This window comes from Stenella coeruleoalba (genome assembly GCF_951394435.1).
Source record: "Stenella coeruleoalba genome assembly, chromosome: 19".
Lineage (NCBI taxonomy): Eukaryota > Metazoa > Chordata > Mammalia > Artiodactyla > Delphinidae > Stenella > Stenella coeruleoalba.
The window spans coordinates 15,279,552-15,307,450 of record NC_137165.1 but is presented as its reverse complement, the minus strand read 5'-3'; the positions used below and the strand labels follow the sequence as shown (position 1 = coordinate 15,307,450).

Sequence of the window (27,899 nt, the reverse complement as noted above, 5' to 3'; positions counted from 1 at the left end):
GAACTAAATTGTGCCCACGGACCATAGTGGCGTTGTCCTGACTCTGCTGAAGACATGATGACATCAGGGAATACTATATCTGCCTCTGCTCTCAGCACAGGTAATGTGCCAGACCCATAAATTATCTCATTTAATTCTAACAACTCTATGAGACAGGTCCTACTGTTACACCTGTTTTACAGATGGGGCAAGTAAGGCTTAGAGAAGTGGAGTCACACAGCCAGTGTGACTTACTATGAGCTGGGACTTTCACTCAGGCTGTTGGAACCTTGAACCTGAGCTCTTTAAATATTACATGATGCTGACCCCTGATTCTGGAGGTCAGAGAGGTCATCTAAAGGGCATAGCCTCATGCCCACATCAAAATCATATGGTCAAGAAGTCAGGAGAGTAGTTATCTCTGGGAGGTGATAGCCAGAGGGTGAGTAGTGACTGGAAGGAAGCAAGGAGGGGGTGTTGGAGGAAGGGGGAACTGGTGGAGGGGAGTAGTAATATTCCATTTCTTGATCTAGGTCCAGGTTACACAGTTTCTTGATGTGTGTTTGTGAAAACTTCAGTTTGTGAAAATTTACGATATAAATAAAAGTACAAAATAAGTGCACTTTTCTGTGTGTATATTTTATTTTAATAAAGTTATAATACACAAAGTATAAAAGTGCTCTTTGATTCTTTTCTATGCCAGCTCCTAGCAGTGTTGACACAGGAAGTGTAAGTCTTAATAACCTCATGGAAAACTTTATCCTTCATTGACACAGGTTTACTGAGGATTTGACTTACCTAATTTCAGTATGTTGCTCCTCTTTTAACAGAAGCCTAGCCAAGGAATTTCACTGAATAAAAGTTAATTGCATTGTACCTGAGGTAGTACATGCATACAGTCAACTCATTATTCTAATCAATCTCATATTTTATTCTCTCTTCATGTAAACAGATGTTACAAATGTTGCAGATTGGAGCTCTGATTTGGAGGCAAAAAAAATTAGCATAGCTAGAGATAAAACAGTGGTTCTGAACCCTTGATTCACATTAGAATAATCCTGCGAGCATTTAAAAAATACTAATACCTGGGTCCCACTCACAGAGATCCTGGTTTAACTGGACTGAGGTGAGACTCTGTTATTAAATTATTTTAAAAAGTCACCAGGTGATTCTAACGTGCAGCCATGATGAGAGCCACTGAGTTAAATTATAAAGCTAATTTTTAAAGTAGACTTTGTACCCAAGATTACTACAAACCTCATTTCTCTTCAAATAAATCGCTTAAGAGGGTAAGACTTCAAAAAAGAAAAGTTGAAAACTGTTTCTCATTTGTCATTCTAGGATAAAATAGTCGAGCTATGCTTTATTCTGGAATAAAGAAAAATAATTTTAACATCATAGGAGGCTTTCTACCAGCGTTACCATTTGGATCAGACTCCCTCCAAAGGAAAAAATAGGAATACTGTTCATGGTAAAACTATGTTTCTGCCACTAGCAACACTTTTAACCTCTTTTCTGACCAGGTGCCCTAATCAGCAATCTCTTTACTATGCAGCAGAGGTGAGGCAGAAACAATTCAAATCATCCTGAACTCTGGTCTGACAGCTGTTCGCTGTTGGCTAAATGGCCATTTGAAACTCGTAATAAAAACCACATCTCCTTAGCAACGAATTTTCCTTTTTAAATTCTTTTTACATTTGTGTGCATTGGCTAGTGAAATGGTGTCTCTGCAAGTGAGTCTGAAAAAAGAAATAAAAAACACAGTACAGAGAGCTGAAAGGGAGAGAGCTGAAAGGAAGAGGGTAAATACAAATCAACAGAAATGACCAGATGCACATGCTCGTTGGCCCACATACCATCACCACCTTCCATCCAACCAGTTGGTTATCATTGTATCTGTAGGTTCATCCACAAGCATCTTGCTTGTGCTTACAATCTCTAGAGATTTACAAAAGTAGATTTCCTGACAACAGCGGTTCTCCCCTTCTAAGTGTAGCTTTACTTTCTAAGCCAACAAATCATTCATTGTTTTGATCATTCCATACACCATATTCTAAAACTTAAAACACACAAGAAAAACAGGATGCCTCCAAAGAATCTTGAAGATTAAAGCTCCTTCTATCTTCAATCCATAGGTTGGCTACTCATTTGAACCAGGGCTTATCTTAATGCTAGTAACTTTTAAAAATTCTTAAATCCTTCATCTTGAACTTAGTATTAGCCACGTCATATATTCTTTCTCTCCCAAAGCCATTCTCCTACCCCACTACAGATGAAAACCTCCGCTGAAGTTGCCATCTATTCTGAGACATCTGTCCTGACCTAGAAGAGAATGCAAACCTAAAGTTTAAAAATGTAAAGTATTCTAAACCAAATAGTTTCTACATTTTAGATTTTCCTTTCTTTTCATCTGCCCTCTTCACATTCAATTCTAGAGGGTAGCTTTCCCTTTTTACTTTTTTTAATAACAGAAGGCTAATACCTTTCCCTTTCACTGGGCTATTCAAACATAAAATCTGTTTTGATCGCACAGAGGGAAAATGCATTCCCTACAAGGATATAATATCCAAGCAAAAGAGCGAAATAGACCATAAAAATGCTATGACCACCTATATCCATCCCTCTTCCTGCTTGGTAGGGTAGGGGTGGGGTCAGAAGAACAAAGAAAGGAGAGAAAGAATTAAGTTGTATTCTTAGGAGACAAAATAACACAACAAGCATTTTCCTGACCTACAGGCTAGGGAAGAAATAACCCTACAATGGTAATGAATCCAGTTGTTTCTAGCTGAACCCCACAATCACCATAATGGGAATCCCAGCTCAGGCTGAGCTCTTTCTCCTTTAAGGCAGGATAGCAGTAGGTATGGGGATGGGAAATTTGAAGAGAACCCTCAGGAGTCTCAGTAGCTGCTGCAGCCACTAGTAACGGAACCTGCTCTAGTCACTGCCCACATTCTTTCTTATCTGGAGACAAAGTGAAACTCCTGAGCTAGGGCCAGTGTCTTCTTCCTCTGTGACCTCTTCCAGTCACACGGTCACCCTGCTCTAGGGCAGGCAGTCCCTCTTCCCATTATGGAGGCCTCCAACAACCCTGTGCATAGCAGAGGGAGCAAATAGCTTCTTCTGCTTCTACCCTTTATCTGGTTCCCTAGAGGATGAGTGGGACTAGAGAAGGGGCAGAGGTCTCTCTACATTCCTCTCCTCTCTTCCGGGAAAGCCCCAGGAGATGTAAGGCAGCCAGCCCTCTTCCAGAGACAGCCATCCCTTCTTTGCCTCCAGCCAAATTTCTTTCCACTCACCCACAGATTTCTTCTCTCCTCCCCATGTACTGCATTTCCGTGAATATCCATAAAACTAATCTGTTGAAGAGTAGATTATACATTCTCCTAGAGTAATTTTAATTTCAGCTTTATTGGGGTAAAACTGACAAGTAAAATTGTAAGATATTTAAAGTGTACATTATGGCGATTTGATATATGAATACATTGGGAAATGATTCCCCCAACTGGTTAACTAACACGTCAGTCACCTCATATATTTATCTTTTTTTTTTTTTTTGGTGAAAACATTTAAGTTCTGCTCTTTTAGCAATTTCAATTATAAAATACAATGTTAACTACAGTCACCATGTTTTACATTAGAGCCTCAGACCTTTTTTACCTTATAGCTGGATGTTTGCTCTTAGGGTCGATTTGATATTTTAGGCCTAACCCCCAATGCCTTGGGCCTGGTAATTTGTACATGAGAGTCAATCAATGCTTGGTGAATGAATGAGTGCGTGCATAAGGGAAGGAATGAATATAGCTAACCAAAGTTCACATTTCTGTTATTCCAAGGTTTATTGAAAAAGTTCTTTATTTTCTACTCTTCATAACAACAGTTAACTTCTATTTCAAATAGTTATCAAGATTCCGTACCACTTCCTTTGAAAAAAATTTGAAGTGGCATTTCAGTCAGTTTGCTCTGCAAAAACTTTGGTTTTCAAGTTTAAGTCTTCAAATTGGGAAGGAGCTTTTCAATCTCCTTCGATGTGGGGGTGGGAATGGGAAGGTGAGAAAAGAAATAAAAAGTATGGGAAACACTTCTTGAGCACACAAAACAGGATGAAGATCCAGTACCTTTACAGGTAAAGCCAGCCAAGTACATGTAACCGCTTTTGCCTCTTGAAGAAGAAAAGACAACAAACCTGACTTAAATGAATGAAAGTTCTGGCGATAAAATCAAGCAATCCTGAGTAATCTGCAAATATATATACCCATCTAATTTTTTCTAAGAGAGAAAACTATTAAAACTAGAGTCTTTTCCCCACGTGTCCAACTTCATAAAAATATTCTTTACGTGGACTGCCATGCACTGACCTCTGTAAGACAAAATCAGCCAAAACAATAAGCCAGTCCAAGTGTAGAAGACTCTACTGCAGACTGAACAGGATAAATCTTGTAAGGCACTATATATAAGGAGACTGGTACACATTCCATCACTGAAGATGCTGGCTGCTGATAATGAGCTCACTGATGGCTGTCAGCTGAGATCTGATGTCATGCTGCCTGCTGATAATGAGCTCACTGATGGCTGTCAGCTGAGACCTGATGTCAGCGCTGCCCCTGATTATCACACAACGTTGGGCAAAGAATATAACATTTCCACCCTCAGTGCGTCATCTGCAAAATGTTGATAATAAATGAGTGTTCATATGAATTCGTCAGTTAATGTTTTCAAGTACTAGGGAAGTGAGCACCACTCCAGCTATTAGTGAGTCACAATAACTGACTTCATGCCATTTCAGACGCTTCGTCAGTGCTGAATGAAGTGCAGCCAGATAAATCAACATAACGGTTGAATGAGGTCTTAAAATAGTGATCACCTTCACTGCGCCATGAAGGTGAAGTAAACACAGTTTAAAAGCAGGCAGTACTATGGTGATATACTTGAGAGGCACAGCTTCATTCGAGAGAGAGTTTCCATTGATGAAACTTCAGCGATATTTATAGAATACCTACTATGCACAATAAGCCTTCTGGAATAGACAGAACTCAGATTTTATCATCAAGGTTTGTAGAACCTAGTTTTAGCCATGGCTAGCAAAGGCAGTTATCCTACTGGAAGCGATACGTAGTTAATTTAAGTCATTCTCTAACTTCAGCCTGATTCTGTGGGTAATTTGCAATAATTAAGCAACTCTGCCGGGGGTCAGATGAGATCAATACAATTTATAACACCTCATGAAATGTAGTGAGATGGTTCTACGTTTGAGATGATCTGGATGACTCTATAGTCTAGGATTTATAACATTTCTTTGGCTTAACATTATCAACAGCCAGGATATGTTAGGTCTTTGTATGTGGGGAATAAAGGTCCAGTGGCAGCACCAATACCAAGCAGTTGTCACAGGGAAAAGACCATAAAAAAAAATGTGAAAAACCCACAAAAACAATCATATTCCTTAGTGAAGGAGACTCAAGGTTTCAGGGTGCAACATTTATCTACTTTGAGAGATATGCTTTGAATGGAGATTATTACACATACAAATATACCATATATTTATACATACACTCATTCCAAGTCACTTATTTGCCTTCCCAGGCTATTTGGATGAGTGAGGCCAAATAGATAAAATAATAGGCATTATCTCAGATGCATTTAAGAGCCAAATTTACTCAAAAAGCTCTCACTTGAATCACCAAAGGCTGTATAAAGACAAATACCTACGTACATTGGAATCACTAAAGATTTCTGATTCTTCACGTTCACAGCAAAGTAATGCTGCGGATTCACTGTCTTCCAAATGAGAGCTCTGTAATACAAACAAGATCATTTCAGAGATCCAGATAACAGGGCCATAAGCATAAGGGAAAAGACCAGCAGAAATCACAGTGTCAGTGTTAGCCCATAGGTGAGAAGGTGCAATTCTGATTAGTAACGGCTGTTTTGAAGAGAATAAACAACACGATGATTGGTTAGGAAAACTGAGGAATATTTGAGTAGCAGAAGCATTTTCCATGGTTTCCAAATTGGGCAATGGGATGTCCTTTTTCTGTAAAGATGGTGCTACTAAACCTTCAGAGTATGTACTCTGGACTTTTTCCAGAATGGGGTAGGTTTGTGTTCACTTACCCTCATATTCAAAGGTATATATTTGATGACTGTTTGGAGACAGGCTTTAGAATGTAACACAGCACATGATTAAGGGATCTAACTACTAGCCTGGCCTCGTTAGCCCTCTGCTAACAAGTGTTTATAAGAAGAGCCAAAAAACATGCCCTACCCAAGTCCTACTGACAGATGCCAGAAAACAATTTAAAACATTTCTTCCACTCTCCAATCTCTTTTTCAAAATCTGTCTAGAAGACAGATAAGAAAAATGAGACAAAGGAGTGAAACAATGAGCTGGTAACACAAGAGTATTTTTCCCTTATGACTAACAGTAACACAAAAAAGAGAAGAGAAAAAGCTCCAACTCTGACCCATTAAGTTCCTTCAAATGTTTTGGGTAACAGCTGCTGGAAACTGAGTTACTCCTACCTAGAGATATATAAACTTATGTCATCAAAACTTCACACTACCATATGATCCACCAAATCCACTTCTGGGTATAAATCCAAAGGAATTGAAATCAGGATCTCGAAGAGACATCTGCACTCCCATGTGCACTGCAGCATTATTCACAATAACCAAGATATGGAAACAACCCAAATGTCTATTGACAGATGGGTAAAGAAAATGTGGTATATACCTACAATGGGATATTATTCAGCCTTAAAAAAGGAGGAAATCCTGCCATATGTGACAACATGGATGAGCCTGGAGGACATTATGATCAGCGAAATATGCCAGTCACAGAAGGACAAATATGCATGATTCCACTTATTTGAGGTATCTAAAATAATCCAACTCACAGTAGCACAGAGTAGAATGGTGGTTGCCAGGGGTTTGAGGGGAAGGAGGAAAAGGGGAGTTGTTCAAAGGGCATAAAGTTTCAGTTATGCAAATGATTACGTTTTAGAGATCTGCTGTACAACATGGGGCCTACTGTTAACAATACCGTGCATTAAAATTCTTTGTTAAGAGGGTAGATCTCATGTTAAATGTTCTTACCGCAAAACAAAAAACCAACAAAACCCCTAAGGGGCACAAGGAAACTTTTGGAGGTAATAGATTATGTTTATTACCTTGATTTTAATGATGGTTTCATGGGTGTACGCATTTGTCCAAACTCATCAAACTGTATGCATTAACTACGTCAAGATTTTTGTTTATCAATTACATCTCAATAAAGCTATTAAACAAAAAATGTCTCACTACCGGTGGCTGAAACTTAATCATATACAACTACTTTATTGCTCTCACGGTTGACTCATATTTTGTATTTTCAAAACTGAGACTGTGTTTCATTCAACTCCCAGAATACCTGCAGAGACTGAGTTTTAGAGTGCAAATAAACAAAGTAAAGTTCAGAGTTCCTACTTCTCCTAACTGCCTTCTCCTGGTTAATTTCCTTCTTACTTTTTCCCTACCCTGATCCTTTACCTACTTTTGGTTTCTGTCCTTACAACCCAGTCTTATATTCCATTTCTCCTCCCTCTTCCTCTTTCAGAAAATAAACAGAAACAACTAAATATTTAAAATCATTTTTAGGTCCTGCAAACGCAAAGTCTCTTTATTCCTTACTCCCTTGCATTTTGGAGGAGGAAAAAATAAGAATATTTACTCTGTCTTTTCAAAAAGAAAAAGTCAGTCTACAAAATATGTGAATACTTCTAATATTACAAAAGCTAAAGCCTTAATAAATAACAAACAAAATACCTGAAGGAATAAGGTAGAGATCAAAGCTGCTTTCAATTCTCCCAAATTCCCATATCACAACAAAATAACATAGATAATATTAAGCATATCAAAAATGGCTTGTCACTGTCAAGGTGTACACAAACTGAAAAACGTACACATTAATTAATCCAAATTATACTAGTTAAGATTTTTAAGTTTTCATTCTTGTATATACATCAACATGTTTACATGAGCTCTTTCAAAATGACCTTTCAAGAAAGAGGTTCGGGCTTCCCTGGTGGCGCAGTGGTTGAGAGTCCGCCTGCCGATGCAGGGGATGTGGGTTCGTGCCCCGGTCCGGGAGGATCCCGCGTGCCCGTGAGCCATGGCCGCTGGGCCTGCGCATCCGGAGCCTGTGCTCCGCTGCAGGAAAGGCCACAACAGTGAGAGGCCCGCGTACCGCAAAAAAAAAAAAAAAAAGAAAAGAAAGAGGTTCTTTTATATAAAATGGAATATTACTCAGCCATAAAAAAGAATGAAATTCTGCCATTTGCAACAACATGGATAGACCTGGAGTGTATTATGCTTAGTAAAACAAGTCAGACAGAGAAAGACAAATATGGTATGTAATCACTTATATGTGGAGTCTAAAAAATAAAACAAATGTATATAACAAAACAGAAACAGACTCACAGATATAGAAAACAAACTAGTAGATACCAGTGGAGGAAGGGAAGGAGGAGGAGAAAGATAGGGGTATGGGATTAAGAGATACAAACTACTATGTATAAAGTAGATAAGCAACAAGGATATACTGTGCAACATAGGGAAATTATAGCCATTATTTTGTAATAACTTTAAAGGGAGTATAATCTATAAAATACTGAATCACTACGCTGTACATCTGAAGCTAATATAATATTGTATCAACTATATTTCAATTAAAAAAAGAGGTCCTATAATGACACTTGCATTCCTAAAGTTATTTTAAGACTTCACTGCATACTTTTTTTTTTTTTTTTTTTGCGGTATGCGGGCCTCTCACTGCTGTGGCCTCTCCTGTTGCGGCACAGACTCAGCGGCCATGGCTCACGGGCCCAGCCACTCCGCGGCACGTGGGATCTTCCCAGACTGGGGCACGAACCCGTGTCCCCTGCATCAGCAGGCGGACTCTCAACCACTGCGCCACCAGGGAAGCCCTACTGCATACTTATTAATTGAAATTCAATTCATTAAGATACAAGGTATCAATTTAAGTGTGCTGGTAGCATTAAAAATAATTGGTTCCTGGAACAAGTATTTACTTGCAACCAACGTATTTAATTCTAAATTAAATCCTAAGAATCCTAAAGGAAGACAAAGAATATTTCGATTTCTTTCCTCTGCTTTCTGAGGTACTTGGTAATTCCAATTCCTGAGTTGTTTCTGGGTTCTGCAGATTGAACTGTCTTGCTTATGACTATTCATAGAAGGAACTTTCACATATTGAGTTATGGGGAAGTCATTCTAGCTTGTACATGATTGAACTTGAATTTTATGCTAATTTTATAAGCCTTTTGTGGCCTATCAAACATACATTGTACATACGCTTTAATCACTTAAAAAAAAGGTGCTTTTACCAGAAGTAAGGAATGTCCGTGTTAAAAATAAAGATTAAGGGCTTCCCTGGTGGCGCAGTGGTTGAGAGTCTGCCTGCCGATGCAGTGGATACGGGTTCGTGCCCCGGTCCAGGAGGATCGCACATGCCGTGGAGCGGCTGGGCCCGTGAGCCATGGCCGCTGAGCCTGCGTGTCCGGAGCCTGTGCTCTGCAACAGGAGAGGCCACAACAGTGAGAGGCCCGCGTACAGAAAAAAAAATAATAATAAAAAAAAATAATAAAGATTAAATGCCTCCCTTCCTGCGACGCCAATGCTGGTACTCCTTCGATGATAACAGTTCCTTCCCAGGTGCCAAGGTCATATTGATTTGCTGTGTATATGCTGATCTGGTTTTTTTTTTTAAAACCTTGAAGAAATATATCTCTGACCTGTCTGATGTTCTTTGTTCTGACAGGATATAAAACTGTGTTGAAAACCATGCTCCTCCAGAGCAGCTCCCCAGGGTTATTTGAGAGGCTGTCTCTTGGGCTATAGTCCTCAGTTTGGTTCAAATAAAACTCTTTTTTATTCCTATTATAGACTGTTTATTGATTATTTTCGTTGACATTATAAAGGGTTTATTCTAAGAATGAATGCTTAGGAACTCTATTAATATAATTTAGCATGTAATTAAGAAAAAAAATAAATGATTATCTAATAGATATCTAATATGGCTCTGTGGAAATATGCCCCTTTGGTCAAGTATCATTTGGAGAAAAACAGGGGCTAAGATTGGTTAGGAAAACACATCCGTATATAACAAGAAGTTTCAATCCAGAACAGCTTCTGAGCAACAATTATTGTAATAAAATGTTGCAATCTTTATATGGAACTTATGACGTAAAGCATCATGTACTACGGAGGATGTTTTGAAGAGTTTTAAAATCTAACTTGCGCAGTTACCTAACAATTTGCAAGCAGAAGTCTTAAAAAATAATCCCAAAAAAGTCAAAACCTATTCCTACTGTTGTCTCTTTTATTCTATTTTTGTTACAGCTTATGTGATTTTAAGAAGTAGAAAAATTAACTATTATTACATTTCTATCTTTCCTTTTTTCCTGCATCTTTTCTCCCCCCAACTCTTTTAGGGGTTCTAATTAAGTGAAGAATCACAGTTGTTCCTTCTTTTCTCTTTCTTTTGACTGCCTTGGGTCTTCATTGCTGTGTGCGGGCTTTCTCTAGTTGTGGAGAGCAGGGGCTACTCTTCGTTGTGGTGTGCGGGCTTCTCATTGCGGTGCCTTCTCTTGTTGCGGAGCACAGGCTCTAGGCACACAGGTTTCAGTAGCTGCAGCACGTGGGCTCAGTAGTTGTGGCTCATGGGCTCTAGAGTGCAGGCTCAGTAGTTGCGGCGTGGCTTAGTTGCTCTGCAGCATGTGGGATCTTCCCGGACCAGGGCTCAAACCCATGTCCCCTGCATTGGCAGGCGGATTCTTAACCACTGCGCCACCAGGGAAGTCCCTGCAGTTGTTCTTAAAGAACTAGAGACTTTGAAAATATACTTTGGACATCAAACAATAAAATACATGTGTACCCTAAAGCCTGATGACCACTTTCCGACTAAAAGCTTTTAACCTTTAAAGGTCAAGACGAGAAGTAGATCTTATTTATCCTGACACTTATGTGTAACTGGATTGAACAAAGCAATTTCATAGCCTAAGGATGACCCAGCTGAGAAAACTCTCCGCAGTCCCTAACCCCAAGTTACACATTTAAAACCATTCTTTCTTTTCTTTCTTTTTAAAAAATTACATCCCCATGACTTATCTATTTTAGAAGTTTGCACCTTTTGACTCCCTCACCCATCCTGCCCACTCCCTGCCTCTGGCAACTACCAACCTGTTGTCTGTATCTGTGAACTTAGCAAAAAACATTATTTCAATAAGTACGTGGTAAACAAGATTCAGAAGGTGTCAGAGAGTATTTATTTTCCTCCCATCATTGTCCCCCACACCTCCTAGTTCTCTACAACCCCATTCCCAGAAGTAGTCACTATGCTAGTTTCTTGGGATATCTTTTCAGAGATACAGTGTACACATACAAGCATTACATGTGTATATATCCTTTCTCTAAAATATACAATGGAAACACACTGCACCTATTTTTCTGTCGCTGCCTTTTTAACTAATCTTTGTTTAAAATTTTTTAAATTGTGGTAAAATAACATAAAATTTACCATCTTAAACATTTTCAAGTGTAGAGTTCATTAGTGTTAAGCATATTCACATTGTTGTTCAACCAACCGCTGGAACTTTTTCATCTTGCAAAACTAAAACTCTACACTCATTAAAAAAAAAATCTTCATTTCCTTAGAAGAAGTAAAACTGTCAGTTTGCAGATGACATGATACTATACATAAAGAATCCTAAAGATGCCACCAGAAAACTACTAGAGCTAATCAATGAATTTGGTAAAGTTGCAGGATACAAAACTAATGCACAGAAATCTCTTGCATTCCTATACACTAATGATGAAAAATCTGAAAGAGAAATTAAGGAAACACTCCCATTTACCATTACAACAAAAAGAATAAAATATCTAGGAATAAACCTACCTAGGAAGACAAAAGACCTGTATGCAGAAAACTATAAGACACTGATGAAAGAAATTAAAGATGATACCAACTGATGGAGAGATATACCATGTCCTTGGATTTTAAGAATCAATATTGTGAAAATGACTATACTACTCAAAGCAATCTACAGATTCAATGCAATCCCTATCAAATTACCAATGGCACTTTTTACAGAACTAGAACAAAAAATCTTAAAATTTGTATGGAGACACAAAAGACCCCAAATAGCCAAAGCAGTCTTGAGGGAAAAAAACGGAGCTGGAGGAATCAGACTCCCTGACCTCAGACTATACTACAAAGCTACAGTAATCAAGACAATATGACACTGGCACAAAAACAGAAACATAGATCAATGGAACAGGATAGAAAGCCCAGAGATAAACCCACACACCTACGGTCAACTAATCTATGACAAAGGAGGCAAGGATATACAATGGAGAAAAGACAGTCTCTTCAATAAGTGGTGTTGGGAAAACTGGACAGCTTTAAAAGAATGAAATTAGAACACTCTCTAACACCATACACAAAAATAAACTCAAAATGGATTAGAGACCTAAATGTAAGACCAGACACTATAAAACTCTTAGAGGAAAACATAGGAAGAACACTCTTTGACAAAAATCACAGCAAGATCTTTTTTGATGCACCTCCTACAGTAATGGAAATGAAAATAAACAAATGGGACCTAATGAAACTTATAACTTTTGCAAAGCAAAGGAAACTACAAACAAGATGAAAAGACAACCCTCAGAATGGGAAAAAATATTTGCAAACGAATCAACGGACAAAGGATTAATCTCCAAAATATATAAACAGCTCATGCAGCTCAATATTAAAAACACAAACAACCCAATTAAAAAATGGGCTGAAGACCTAAATAGACATTTCTCCAAAGAGGACATACAGATGGCCGAGAAGCACATGGAAAGCTGCTCAACATCACTAATTATTAGAGAAATGCAAATCAAAACTACAATGAGGTATCACCTCACACCAGTTAGAATGGGCATCATCAGAAAATCTACAAACAACAAATGCTGGAGAGGGTGTGGAGAAAAGGGAACCCTCTTGCACTGCTGGTGGGAAGGTAAATTGATACAGCCACTATGGAGAACAGTATGGAGGTTCCTTAAAAAACTAAAAATAGAATTACCATATGACTCAGCAATCCCACTACTGGGCATATACCCTGAGAAAGCCATAATTCAAAAAGAGTCATGCACCCCAGTGTTCATTGCAGCACTATTTACAACAGCCACGTCATGGAAGCAACCTAAATGCCCATCGACAGACGAATGGATAAAGAAGATGTGGTACATATATACAATGGAATATTACTCAGCCATAAAAAGGAACGAAACTGGGTCATTTGTAGAGACATGGATGAATCTAGAGACTGTCATAAAGAGTGAAGTAAGTCAGAAAGAGAAAAACAAATATTGAATATTAACGCATATATGTGGAACCTAGAAAAATGATACAGACGAACCGGTTTGCAGGGCAGAAATTGAGACACAGATGTAGAGAACAAATGTATGGACACCAAGGGGGAAAGTGGCGGTGGTGGTGGTGGTGGTGGAATGAGTTGGGAGACTGGGATTGACATGTATACACTGATGTGTATAAAATGGATGACTAATAAGAACCTGCTGTATAAAAAATAAAATTAAGTTAAAAAATAAATTAAATTAAATTAAAAAAATTAACAACAACAAAATTCTTCATTTCTCCCTTATTAGCCCCTGGTAACCATTATTCTACTTCCTGTTTCTATGAGTTTGATAACTCTAGATGTCTCATATAAGTAGAATCATATAGTATTTGTCTTTTTGTGACTGGCTTATTTCACTTAGCATAATGTCCTCAGTGGTCATACACGTTGTAGCATGTATCAGAATTTCCTTCCCATTTATTTATTTATTTATTTTTGGCTGTGTTGGGTCTTTGTTGCTGCGTGTGGGCTTTCTCTAGTTGCGGCAAGCGGGGGCTACTCTTTGTTGCGGTGCACAGACTTCTCATTGTGGTGGCTTCTCTTGTTGCAGAGCACAGGCTCTAGGCGCACGGGCTTCCGTAGCTGTGGCACATGGGCTCAGTAGTTGTGGCATGTGGGCTCTAGGGCACACGGGCTTCAGCAGTGTAGCTCGTGGGCTTTAGAGTGTAGGCTCAGTAGTTGTGGCACACGGGCTTAGTCGCTCCACGGCATGTGGGATCTTCCTGCGCCAGGGATCGAACCCATGTTCCCTGCACTGGCAGGCGGATTCTTAACCACTGAGCCATCAGGGAAGTCCTTCCTTCCCTTTTAAGGCTGAATAATATTCCACTGTATGTATATACTACATTTTGTTTATCCACTCATCCATCAATGGACATTTACTTCATGATTTTTGATCACTGCATGATATCCCATTGTATACATATTCCACAATACAGTTCATCAGTCTCCTATTGGTAGATTCAGGTTACTTGTATTTGTTTTCTCATTTGCTATATCGAATAATCACAAACTTGATGGTTTAATCAACATAAATTTATTATCTTACAGTTCTGGAGGTCAGGAGTACTAAAATCAAAGTGGTGGCAGACCCATGTTCCTTCTGGAGGCTCTAGTGGAGTGTTATGGGCTGAACTGTGGTCCCCCCCAACCCCAAATTTATAAGTTTAAGTCCTAATCCCTAGTATCTCATAGTGTGACTGCATCTGGAGATGAGGTAATTAAATTAAAATGAGGTTATTAGGGTGGGACTTCATCCAGTACGACTGGTATCCTTATAAGAGAAGATCAGGACACAGATACACACAAAAGAAAGATCATGTGAAGACACAGGGAGAAGACAGACACCTACAAGCTAAGGAGAGAGGTCTCAGAAAAATATCAACCCTGCCAACACCTTGATCTCTGACTTGTAGCCTCCAGAACTGTGAGAAAATAAATTTCTGTTGTTTAGGCCACCAGTCTACAGTACTTGTTATGGCAGCCCTAGCAAACTAATACAGAGAGAGTCCATTTCTTTGCCTCTTCCAGCATCTAGAGGCCACCTGAATTTCTTGGCTTGTGGCCCCCTTCCTTCATCTTTAAAGTTAGCAAAAGTGGGTTGAGTCGTTCTCATATCAGTCCGACCTCTTCTCTGTCTCCATCTTTGACTTTTAAAGATCCTTATAATGACACTGTCCCCTACTCAGATAATCCAGGATAATCTGCCTATTTTAAAGTCATCTGATTAACAACCTGAATTCCATCCAACCTTAATTTCCCCTTTACCATGTAACATAATATATTCACAGGTTCACAGATGAGGACTCTATTGGGGGAGCCATTATTCTTCTGCCTACCACAGAATCTTCTTTTCTGCAAGTTTTACTGGGGAAAACAATTGTGCTTTAGAACCCAGTATTCACACCAGTACAGTGGGAAGCACAAAATTAAGGGACCAAGCAATGCTAGAGCTATATATTTTACACTTAAAGAGGATCCTAAAAACCTAGTAGCAACAGCAGGATGTTTGAAATAGCTTTTTCCAAATGATGAATTGGATTTGATCCAACCACAGTATTTTACACAGGCCTCTTTATAATCAATGGTACAGATCTGCAAGATAATTGGTTAGTATTAAGGATATAATCTATGGCCAGTAATAATTAGACTGGGTCAACTTGACAGATTAAATCAGAACGAATTGGTGATTCCTTCTTCTAAGCATCCATAGTTCCCTGCACATATATTTTCTAACGCTTACCTCACACTGCCGCAATTATTTCTATATATATTGTTTCTCTCTCTAGACAGTGAGCTTCTCAAGCTGTATCTCTAGAGTCTGGCACAGAGTAAGCATTCAGTAAATGTTCAATGAATGAGTTAAGTGACAGCATTAGTTGTTACAATTCTTCCTTGTTGCCAATAACAATAACACAAATTAAGATGAGTTATAATCTTTGTGTATAGTTTTGGTTAAGAGACCAATAGTCTTCACTACCCTAAACACATGATGTTTGTCCATTAATTAGTCATAGTAGCAACAGCTCCTATTGAAGAGCCAATTGTTACATGAGACACTGCCTCCCCTGGGCTCCAAGTCAACGTGGAGGCTTTAAGCCAAAAGAGCATCTTCATTTCTCAGAGCTACTTAGCAGCTTGGCTTGTCAGTGGCTGAGACTGTCCAGGTATTCATGCCACAGGACCCCCTGACTCTGGCTTGCAGTTAGTCCATTTCATCTGCAAAGGTACTGCTGCTCTCTACACTCTGTACGTAATTCACAGCTCTTTTATGGTAAGCATCACAGGCTTGTTTCTCTACTCACTTCTCCTTTCAGAAGGAATATAATCTTTCAATCTAAATTTTAGCCATCCTTCAAAGAACCTCTCAAATCCCAGAATTTCAGGAAGCTTCAAAATGATGACTTCAGCCTCACTGGCCTTGGCAGGGGTTAGCCATCAACAGCCTGCTTTCATATGGCCAGCAAGCTAAGAATGGTTTTCACATTTTTAAATGGTTGTTTTGTTTTGTTTTCTAAAGAAAAGGCAAAGAAGAATATGCAACACAGACCATTTAAGGCTGGCAGAGCCTAAAATATTTACTGTCAGGCTTTTAACAGAAAAAGTTTGTCAATCCCTGGCCTAGAGCATACAATTTAACTCAGGCTAATGAGAATACTGCCTAGAACTGTCTCTAATCTTTGTACAGACCATAGTTTTATCTCCCTGCAGTTTTATGGAGATATAACTGAAATATAACATTGTATTAGTTTAAGGTATACAGCATAATGATTTGACATATGGATATTTTGTAGATTTAGAGATTTTGCTTTTAATTCTTTGAATATTCACTTATGATAGTATTTCAGATCCTATACAAATGCCACATTACTTGTATCAGCAAATTCACACTCTCACACAGAGATAATCTGAAAATATTTTTTAAAAAGCCCACCAAATCCCATGATCTCCATGAGGTTTGGTTTCCTTTCTCTTCTCTTTTTCTGATATAACCATCTGTCCTACAAGGGCATGTTTCTGAAATAGGAGAAAAATTCCTATTTTGGAAGAAGCAGTGATTCTCAAAGTGTGCTGCCCAGACCACCAGGCGCAGCGTCACTTGTGAACTGGTTAGAAATGCAAATTCTTAGGCTCCATTCTAGATCTATCAAATTAGGAAATCTGGGGTTAGGGCCTAGAGATGTGTTTTTAACAAGCCCTCCAACTGATTCTGATGTACATTAAATATATTAACTATAAGTTAAAGTTTGAGAGCCACTGGACTAAAGTATTTGCATCTGTAGATAGCACATATATCACTGCTTTAGAATCGGAATGATGGAATCGTATCACTCCAAAACTAACTCCTGATAGCAAAACCAACAAAAGGAAAGTAGTGAGTAAAGAAAAGTGGCAAGTGAGATATAAAAGCAGTTATTCATATGCACAGGTTATTCAATTTACATAAAGGGGCACCACCTGTATTTAATGAATGTGTATATAAGGTAACTAAGCTAGGTACCATGATGGATTCTGAGAAGTAATCATCCACAGCAGTAAGAACAAATTAATAAACGAGTAATAAGTCCATAAACACAGAGAAAAGCCAAGAAGCTGGTGGTAGATGCTCAACCTTCGCTGAAAGCCCACAAAAAGAATGAGAGTAAAACAGCTGCTGCACGGACTTCCCTGGTGGTGCAGTGGTTAGGAATCCGCCTTCCAATGCAGGGGACACGGGTTCAAGCCCTGGTCCAGGAAGATCGCACATGCCCCAGAGCGACTAAGCCCGTGCGCCACAACTACTGAGCCTGAGCTCTAGAGCCTGCGAGCCACAACTACTGAGCCCACGTGCCACAACTACTGAAGTCCGCGCGCCTAGAGCCCATGCTCCACAACAAGAGAAGCCCCTGCAATGAGAAGCCTATGCACTGCAACGAAGAGCAGCCCCCGCTCACCGCAACTAGAGAAAGGCTGCGCGCACCAACAAAGACCCAACGCAGCCAAAAATAAATTAATTAATTAATTAATTAATTTAAAAAATAGCTGCTGCAACTCAGAACTTCAAGATCTGGAATCCCAAGATACAAAAGGAAAAAGAAAACTTCTGGATTTATGTCTCTAGTTGATAATTAAGTGGCTCAATATTGATATGTAATCTACAGAGAGATGAGTTTGTCTCAATTTAGGCAAACCAATATTCTATTATTTTCCATTTTCGGTTAGGCTTCTGCTATTAACTAGTTAGCTGCTTACTTCCCTCCTGTTCTGTGTAGGAGTTAAAAAAAAAAAAACAATTCTGTCGACTTCATGAGCTGAAAGCAAGCTAGCAAAACAAGGAGGTACAGAAAGCTTAACTCCACATCTGCTGAAAGCATACAATTCTTGTTGACCCCATTTATTTGTAAATCATCCTACATATTGTCTTATGGCCTTTAACACCTTAGAATTATAATTCTTTATTTCCCGCCTCAGACCAATGTATGAGAGCTATCTGTGGTTTAAACACAACCATTAATCACCCCCAACTCCCCTCTCACACACACACACACATACACACACACAAACACCTTTAAAACTTTTTTGTGTAGCTTGATTTGGAACCTGGGCTATGAAAGTGAATTAGGTTTTAGAGATGCTAATGTGTATGCCATGTAATATGACCACTGCATGCTTCTGTAGAGTGTGCAGAGAGGTGAAGCTCTTTATTCCTTTGGGGAACACAGGTTTGAAGAGCAAAGAGAAGGCTATTTTAGAGAAAGTAGGAGAATTCAGGAAACAAGAGGAATCTGAAGAAGACACTGAGTAAGAAAGGAGAGAAAAGCCTCCCTTGGACAATTGTCTGGGGATGTGTGCCAGGAAAGAAAGATTGCTGTTACTGAGATAGAATCATGAGACATTACCAAGTCAGGTTTCAGACGATTGTGAAAAGAACAGTTTTTTACTGAGAACCGAGGATTAGGCCTATTTTCCAGTAAGTAAAGAGCTTGATTCCTTCTGCAATAAATAAGAGAACTAAAAGATTTAGCTCTAGTACTGGAGGAGGAATCTAGGTTGATCAGCAAGGAAGGCTAGAGATACCTAAAATTAAGAACTAACAGGCTGAACTGGGAGTAAAGTGAGTGATGGTTTTGTATTTGTAATTAATTTCCTATACAAATTCTGACCTCAAGATCTCTTCACACAGCAGAAAGGTCATTTTTGCATTTTAATTGATAAACTGGACTATGATGAGAGAAGCTGCCCAGAAGGAGCTTAAAGGTTGTAAACCTCAGCCTCTAATCTTTCAAAGAAATTCTCTCTGGAGAAATAGTTACCACCAACAGTTCAAACTATCCAAGGGGAACCTCACCTGAATACCATTCCAGAGCTCTCCTTTCCTGATCCAAACTTTCAACATGCGCTAAAAAAATCACATTCAGCTTTGGATACGGCAGAGGTAGGGCCTACCCCTCAAGATCCTTGAATTCTTAAAGCTATTTAAAAGTGAGAGAAGCCCAATTACAAAATCTGTCCTAGTCTTTTTCTCCCTAGTCACCCATATTTCAGAAGCTGACACCATAGTGAGATTGCCAAGCTCCTTGGGGAAAACTCATGCAGGTCAGAGACAAAGTGATCACATAAAATTCAGTTTCCACCAGAGAATTCTGAGAAGGATCCCTATCAAATACTGGTCATGGGCCTGTGAAATCCTCCCCACTCCCCTCAGTGAGGAGAAAAAAAGACGGACTTTTCAGCCTCTCTCATCCTGCATCATAAAAAATAATCTGGAGAAGTGGGACTTTGGACTTTGTGAAGGGCTAATAGTGCAGAGCTGACTACAAGTTGAGCAACGTAAGGAAACGAGCAAAGAGATGAGAGTGGAAGTGTCTCAAGAGATTCCAGACATAAAACAGCAATGCCCCAGAGCGAGAGGAGCAAGAGAACCTGGAGAGAAGAACCCATAAAAGAGGGCACTTCTCTAAGTTTAGTTTCTACTTTAGGAAAAGGATTTTAGAGATCAATTCAGAAATTGCTTCAAGGGCCAGAGATTCCAGGGCGATGGTCAATACCAAGGGGGTCTTATCTCCTAAACCACAATTGGAAGATATCATAAGAGCCATTGTGAGAAACTCCCAAAAGCTGAAGTGGTCTATGGGCTCCAGCAACAAAGCAGTGTCTCCTACAACCAAGAATGCTGGTTGCCCCAAATCCAAGCCAACCATGCTTTAAAAAGGAGATTGCTGGTGAGTCAAAGCTCAAATTTGAGGTAGGGCTCCAGTACCAGTCACTGGGCTGTCCCCTTGCAGTGCTCCTTAATTCAGTTGGGTTGGCTTCTAAGGTCTCAGAGTCCCATCTCCAGAGTATTTCCAATGGGGCCATGGCAGCTTTCCAGGTGCTGTGTGTCCTTATGGAGGCCAAAGGGAAACACCTTGGGTCCCTAAGCTTCAGGCCAAAGGGAAGAGCCAGGACAAGGATTTTGCACCAACTGACAGAAGCAAGGATACTAGACTAGAGACTCAAAGGAGGAGAATATCAAGGACGGATGAAGGATTGGGGGACTCACAAGGGAAGAGTTACCCTGCCTAGGCCAGGGCATTAGAGACCCTTGTGAACAAGGCCCGCTGATTACCGCCACAGAAGGAAGTTCCTCTGAAAAGAAACTTGCAGAAAAGGATGACTTGCTTTTGAGAGTGGCTTTTTCTCAAGAACAGAGGCAAAGTGCAGGAAGGTCCCCTGTAGAAATCAAAGTCCATGTCAATCTCTGCACAGAGCCCAGGGCCAGTTGAAACCAGAGCTCTTTACATGAGCAGCAGGGATAGATACTAAAGCACAGGAATTTATGAGAGCCACTATCCTGATCCTAGAGAAAAACTGGAGCTTATGCATGGACTGCTTATATGGGACATCAGTCAGCACAAGGAAGAACTCCAAGCCCATGCAGGGACCCTGAGCAAAGCAAAGTGAAAAGTGCCATGTCTCACAGACATCAGTCAAGTTCTGACAGCCAGAGTTGTCTGAGCCTGGTCAGGATTGTCAGAAATAGGGATATTCCAGCAGAAAATCCCCTCCCAGGAGGATAACTTCTCTGAAGGAAAATGTTCATTCCATGTAGAGAAAGATCTTAGTTCTCATGTTAACATATCCTCTAAAGATGATGGTCTCTGTTTCTCATAACCAAGGAATTTCTTTCCAAATACACTAGTTTCTTCTAACTGGAGAAACAAAACAAAACAAAAACCTGAGAAGCCTTAGACTTGGGAACTGTCCTAAGCCCATTTTGTTATTCTCACTATTCCCACTGTCTAGATGGAGAACAAATATTTGTATGAGAACACTGGTATTCTTGGTTGGTATTTAAACCACGTGCATCTTAGAAAATTATTGTTTAAAATACAATAATTTACTATCACCCCTTTGCCACAATAAAATAATTCCATTAGAAAGGGGACCAGGCCATCAGGAAATACAACGGAAACTTACACCCTCCAGAAACTTTAAATCTGGACCATATTTTCTGTAATTCCTCAAATCAATGTTAATTAGCTTATGTGGATTTGTCAAAGGAAGGTGGTTAGAAAGATTCAAAGTAAAAAAGCACCCTGCTATAGTGTTACACTCCCATTGGGAGTTAAAAAACAAAAATCTTCACTACCAAAAACTCGACTTTTAGGTCCATTCTGAGTAGAAATCAGACTAAAAAATGTCACAGAATAAAACTTCCTCTGATTAAAAGTCTCTAATTTCAAATTTCTGAAGCAACATCCTTTCTTCTCTAATCCTCAAATAACTGCAAACTGAGATAAATGGATAGACCCCTCTCATGTTCTGAAGTTCTGAATTGTCTGCTTAAAAGGTAAGAAGCAGTTTTATATTTTGATAAAAAGGTCACTTGTGGTGAGGGTTCATAAAACTCCCTTCTCTGAGGACTGTTCATAATTTATATCCAGCCAAGTAATACCACTCAGGATACCCAGTTTCCTCAATTCCAAACAATCAATGAAGAAAGAAACTTTTAAATTTTCTTACTGAAACAGTTTTTCAGGTTTCTGTGTATGTTTTAGCATTAGTTTGAGCGACAAATTTCCTTAGCTAGTTATTTCCCACTTATTCCTAAATCTATAATAGGCCTCATAATTTTGTGAACAAGAAGAGAAGCATTGTCATTTCCAGCACTACAGAATCTTACAAAGGAAGTAAGTAAGCGCTTCCTTTGAAATTTTGAAAGTTTTGGTGTGTTTAGGGGGAAAGTATAGTTATACTTACTGTCCCACTTGACCAAAGGGCAGCTGGGAATCTCAAGAAGCAAACACTATATTCATGTTCTCCCAGCAAGCCCCCTGGCAACAAACCACAGTCTGTAAGTCTTCCCAAAACACAGTAATGAACCAGCTTCTATTCATTTTTTTTCAAACTGCAGGCTGAGAGACCCATGAGCAGCTTGTGAAATCAATTTAGAGGTCTGTAGCAACATACTTTTTTTGTTTTTTTAAACTAACTAGAATAGAAAATATCAGAGTACACTGACTGCATGAAGGAAAAGGAAGAACTGTTTCATGAAACGTGTTTTAGACATGTATACAAGAACACCTACACAAGCATACCAGGTCATAATGTAAAATGTATTTATTACTGTGAATCTCAGTCATAAGAATTTGAAAGCTACTCCTTTCCAGGGGTCCCCAACCCCCAGACTGTGGTAGCGTCCTCAGCCTGTGAGGAACCTGCTGCACAGCAGGAGGTGAGCCGCGGGCAAGCAAGCAAAGCTTTATCTGCTGCTCCCCATTACCACCTGAACCATCCCCCCACACCCCATCCGTGGAAAAACTGTCTTCCACAAAACTCGCCCCTGGTGCCAAAAAGATTGGGGACTGCTGCTCTAGACTATAAGATTCATGAGGAAAAAGATCAAGTGTACCTAATTCATTCATTCTATATACCCAGCAACTACACATAATGCCTGGCATTTATAATAAGCACTCAATAAATATTTGTTGGCTGACTATTCAAGATGCATTCTTACATTACTAATACTGTGGGCCATAAATCAAAATTTGGACTGAATCTAAGTAGTTAGACAATATCTTTTATGAGGCACTAAGAAAATAACATTTGATTTTAGTAAATTTAACAATTTCTCCCTTGCTTGCCCTCTGATTGATGGGCTAAACAAATGGTAGATCCCAGCAGGAAATGAGAGAAGGCAAGGTCTTGGGAACTGACAAACTAAATGATTAGCCTTAGGATATGTCAGACCAGCATGGTTTATGATCTTCCTATGTACATATTCTGACATAATATGCACAAACTTGTACAGCAAGAAAAGCACAGAATTTAGAATTAGTTAGAGATAATGACAACTAACGACTAAATGACCTTGGGCAAATTGTTTTAACTTCTCTTTAAGTTCTTCTCTTTAAGTTCTTCTCTTCTTCTCTTCTCTTTAATTTCCTCAACTGGGAAAGCAAGTTGTGACAACTATAAATGGTTACCAAAATATAGGTGTAACTTCTACAAGAACATACAGGAGAAAATCTTTGCAGCACTGGGTTAGGCAAAGATTTCTTAATGACACAAAAAAGTACTAACCGTAAAAGAAAATGTTTGTAAAAACTGTGCTCTTTGAAAGACACACTTAAGAAAACAAAAAGTAATCCACAGACTGGGGAGAAATATATGCAAAATATGTCTGACAAAGTGCTTGTCAACACAATATATAAAGACAAATATCTTAATAAAAAATAGGCAAAATATTTGAACAGACCCTTCACCAAGAAAAGATACAGACTGCAAATAAGCATCTGAAAATATGCTAGCCAAGTGTACCATTTATTGATGGGAAAATAAAGAAATAGATAAAGTACAGATCATGATACGTAACACTAAAGAATGAAAAGAATCCTTTCTGAATTTTTGCCCAGATTATAAACTACTAATATAGTTTATATTACTATATTGAGGGCAAGGACAATGTCTTCAAAGATTAGGAACTAAATAAATGTTTATACCTAGTATATTGTGAATGAGTTTAAAATCATGATGCTATTTAAAATGTCGATCATTAATTTTTTTGAAACTGCAAAGCAGTATTTAGGATGGTAGCAAGTTGAATAAGTGAACTTTCTTAGAATTATGTAATTGCCTTGAACTATCTGTGGTAATAAGGAAGTAATTTAAAGTGCTGAATTAGAGTTATTGGTCACCACTGAAAATTAATCATTACTGAAAGTAATCCTTTAGTATTTTCATTGCCTTTTTTACTTACATAAAGAAAAATATTTCAAAGCTACCTCATTTAGTGATACAGATCAGAATCTCTGGTCAGTTAACTATGACCTCTGTTTCTTTCCAGGTTTGGTTTTTAAGGTTGAACCCTTGGGTCACATTCTAGCTTTATACCTATTGAAAATAAAACTATACCTTCCCTTTGGCCCAGCAGCTCTATTTCTAGAAATTTATTATAATTATGTGAAATGACATTTTCCTAATGTTATTCACTGCAGCATTTATTATAAAAACGAAAGCCTGGAGACTGGAAATTAAAGTACATCTATGCAATGGAATCCTATCTAGAAATAATAAAAACAAGGGAGCTTTTTATGTACTAATATGGAGCATTTCTAAGCTAGACTAAGTGAAAAAAAGCAAGGTACAGAATATTGTAGATGGTATGGTGCCATTAGTATAAAAAAGGGGAAAGGCACGCGCGCACACACACACACTTGCTTGTCTATACATAGAGTACTTTTAGAGACACAGAAAATTAATAACATTAGTTGTATGTGAAGAAGAGGAGTGAATGGCTGGGGGACAGAAGTAGGAAGACTCTTCACTATATACCCTTTCATAACTTCTTGAATTCTGAATCTTATGAATACATTATCTAGTTTAAAAAATTAAAAAATAAACTTAAAAATCAAATAATAATAATGAAGGAATTTAGTCTTTCAGCAGTAAGCAAGTCCAAGAAAAAAAGAACAGATTTGACTAAACTCTGACATTTGAATGAAGATACTGACAAGTGTCAGAGAGGCACCCATCTGGGCCTGTGTGAGTTCCTTTGGAGACCTGAAATACTGATACAATAAACCCAAAACCTGTACGTGGCATCCTTCAGACACTGATTCATCAAATTCCTACTGGAATTACCACTCCTTCATCATCCATTTGATTAAAAAAATAGTTTTAAAGTTTCTTTTCATTACCTGTAATTTTTACCTCAAAACTATATGAAGAAGCAGGCTTTTTTACGATGGATATAAGACAAATGAAGTCTGGGTATCTTTAAAGGTCAAAATAGAATCTTTCATGGGTGAACTCTAATTGTACACAGAGGCTTCTAAATATGACAACATCATAGGGTGGCAACTAAAGGAGTATCAAGACTTTCTGAAGTTGTGAGATTCCCTTAAACATTTCTAAAACCTCTCACATGAGAAGGAAGGGAAGTAATATATGGAATTTTAGGAATGAAACTCTGGCTAACAGGGTTATGGGGCATCTGAGAAGTCACGGGATAGGTCTGACTTTCTCAGAGGGGAGGCTGCATTTTTTTTTTAATTTCCATCATCTGCTATTAAAATTAGTTCTGCACAAATGTTTGCAGATGCAGAGCAGCTGGCAGTCTTGCTGCATTTTGCTCATTGGTAGATCATAAGCAAGTCAATGAAGAAGGGCTGTTGAATTTTCCATCTGTGTTCCAGTGTTTTCAGAGAACTGTCAAATTTATGTTCTGGGACACTGGATTCACAATGTTAATATCCTATTGAACACTGGCTAGAGCTTGAAAGTTTACATCTAGTCTCTGAAGATAATAAGATTTGAAAACATACTCTCTTGCAGCCATTTGTAAGCAAATCCTTTTTATACCCATGTGGAATAAACGTATATTATCCTATCTACATTAGTGCTTTCTGATGCATTTGATTTTTTAAAAAATATCAGAACGTAAACATATCTTACTTCATTAATCAAAAATGCAAAATAAAACAAGATACAATTTTCATCCTTCAGACTGGCAAAGATAAGAGACTATAAATGTTTCCAAAGCTATTAAGGAAAAGAGAAAGAGGAACTCTCACATACCAATGGCTGTGAGTATAAAATAGTAAAATTTTTCTGAAAAGTAATCTGATATTGTATCAAAAAAATCTTGAAGATGTTCATTATCTTCGACTGAGGAAATTCCAGAATTTATTTTAAAGGAATAATCTGAGATGTATATAAAGATTTACGTAAAAAAAAAAAAATTAAAAATTAAAAAACCAGAAATAAAGTCACAGATGTAGAAAACAATCTTATGGTTACTGGGGGAAAGCGGGGGAGGGATAAATTGGGAGATTGGGATTGACATATACACACTACTGTATATAAAATAGATAAGTAATAAGGACCTACTGTATAGCACAGGGAACTCTACTCAATACTCTGTAATGACATATATGGGAAAAGAATCTAAAAAAGAGTGGATATACGTACATGTATAACTGGTTCACTTCACTATAAAGCAGAAAGTAACATAACATTGTAAATCAACTATACTCCAATAAAAATTTTTTTGAAAAGATTTATGTCCAGAATATTCCCTATAGAATTATACACATTGCAACTCAAATATCCAACAACAGGTAAATAGTTAAATTATAGCACATTGAAATGACTACCTTAGTAAAACATAGGGAGACTCTTATTTCAGCCAAATCCTTTAATAAGTCTGATTCTTTTTTTTTTTTTTTTTGCGGTATGAGGGCCTCTCACTGTTGTGGCCTCTGCCGTTGCGGAGCACAGGCTCCGGACGCGCAGCCTCAGCGGCCATGGCTCACGGGCCCAGCAGCTCCGCGGCATGTGGGATCTTCCCGGACCGGGGCACGAACCCGTATCCCCTGCATCGGCAGGCGGACTCTCAACCACTGCGCCACCAGGGAAGCCCTGATTCATTTTTTAAAAACAGAAAAACAGTGATGAAAAGCAGTGGTCCATTAGACATGCTTGCTTTCTGGTTTTCAAAGTGATAGAAGGATAAAACAATTTCTTTTGAATTATGTACATGTTTGTTTTAGACTAATTCCAGCTCTGATTCTAGAAAACTGAGAGTTTAGAGATTTACGTTTGTTTTAGCATCTCACAAAAGGAATTGGTGACTATTAGTACCCACTGGACATAACGGCACAGTACAACATTAGCATGAAGACTTGGCTCCTATCCAAGAAACAATACAATAGCAACAATAAAAATCAGTGTGTATTCCTATGCCTAGAGCCTACACTACAAAAAGAAAAGCCAACGCTCCCTCCCCCAGCAAAAAAGTTTAATAATATTTACATAAGGTTAGGTGGGTATAGGAACAACTAGAGATAGTGCTCTCTTAACATGGTGATATGGAGCACAGAAGGAGGGCCCCTGCCTACTTCTCTAGTTTTTTTAATTCTGTCTCACGGCACGTTGATCTAGAAACACTGGCCTTCCTTCAAATTCTCAAATATGCCAAACTCTCTCCAACTCAGGGCCTTTGAACACGCTATTCTCTTTGCTTACACTACTCTTTTCCTTATTTTCTTATGGCGGGCCCCTCCTCACTAAGTATGACTTCTTCAGGGAGGCCTTTCCTAATCTCCAATTTAAGCACTGCTCCCTGTTGTTTCAGTCAGAGAACCATCACAATTTGTAATTACAAATTTGCGTACATGCTTAATTCTATCTTCACTACTATATAGAATAAGCTTCATGAGAGAAGGAACTGTCTGCTTTATTCATCAATGCACACATAATTGCCTAGAACAGTATGTGCTTATTGCCTAGCACAGTATGTGACACATAGTAGTGTTCAACATATATTTTTAGAATTAATAAATCAATGAATGAAGATATTTTAAAAGCAATTGGAGAAATGTATGAAAACAATGAGAAGATCAAGAGAAACTGGGAGGCAAATACTACCATACTACCTGTTTGGTAGTATGGGAGTATTTAAAATTTCTTCCAGATTTCTACTATAGTAGA

At 38.5% G+C, this 27,899-nt stretch overlaps 1 protein-coding gene across 2 annotated transcripts in view; it reads right to left on the bottom strand.

Annotated features, from left to right (window-relative positions):
- The window catches only part of SSH2 (slingshot protein phosphatase 2), a 245,434-nt gene that overhangs the window by 176,226 nt on the left and 41,309 nt on the right, over positions 1 to 27,899 (bottom strand). Inside the window, exon 2 of one of the 2 annotated variants that reach the window (XM_079904135.1) lies at positions 5,693 to 5,773. The exons of the other annotated variant lie outside the window; for it this stretch is intronic. Coding sequence (XP_079760261.1) covers positions 5,693 to 5,773 — 81 coding nt within the window. The remainder of the gene's footprint in view (positions 1 to 5,692; positions 5,774 to 27,899) is intronic. 2 annotated transcript variants of the gene reach the window in all.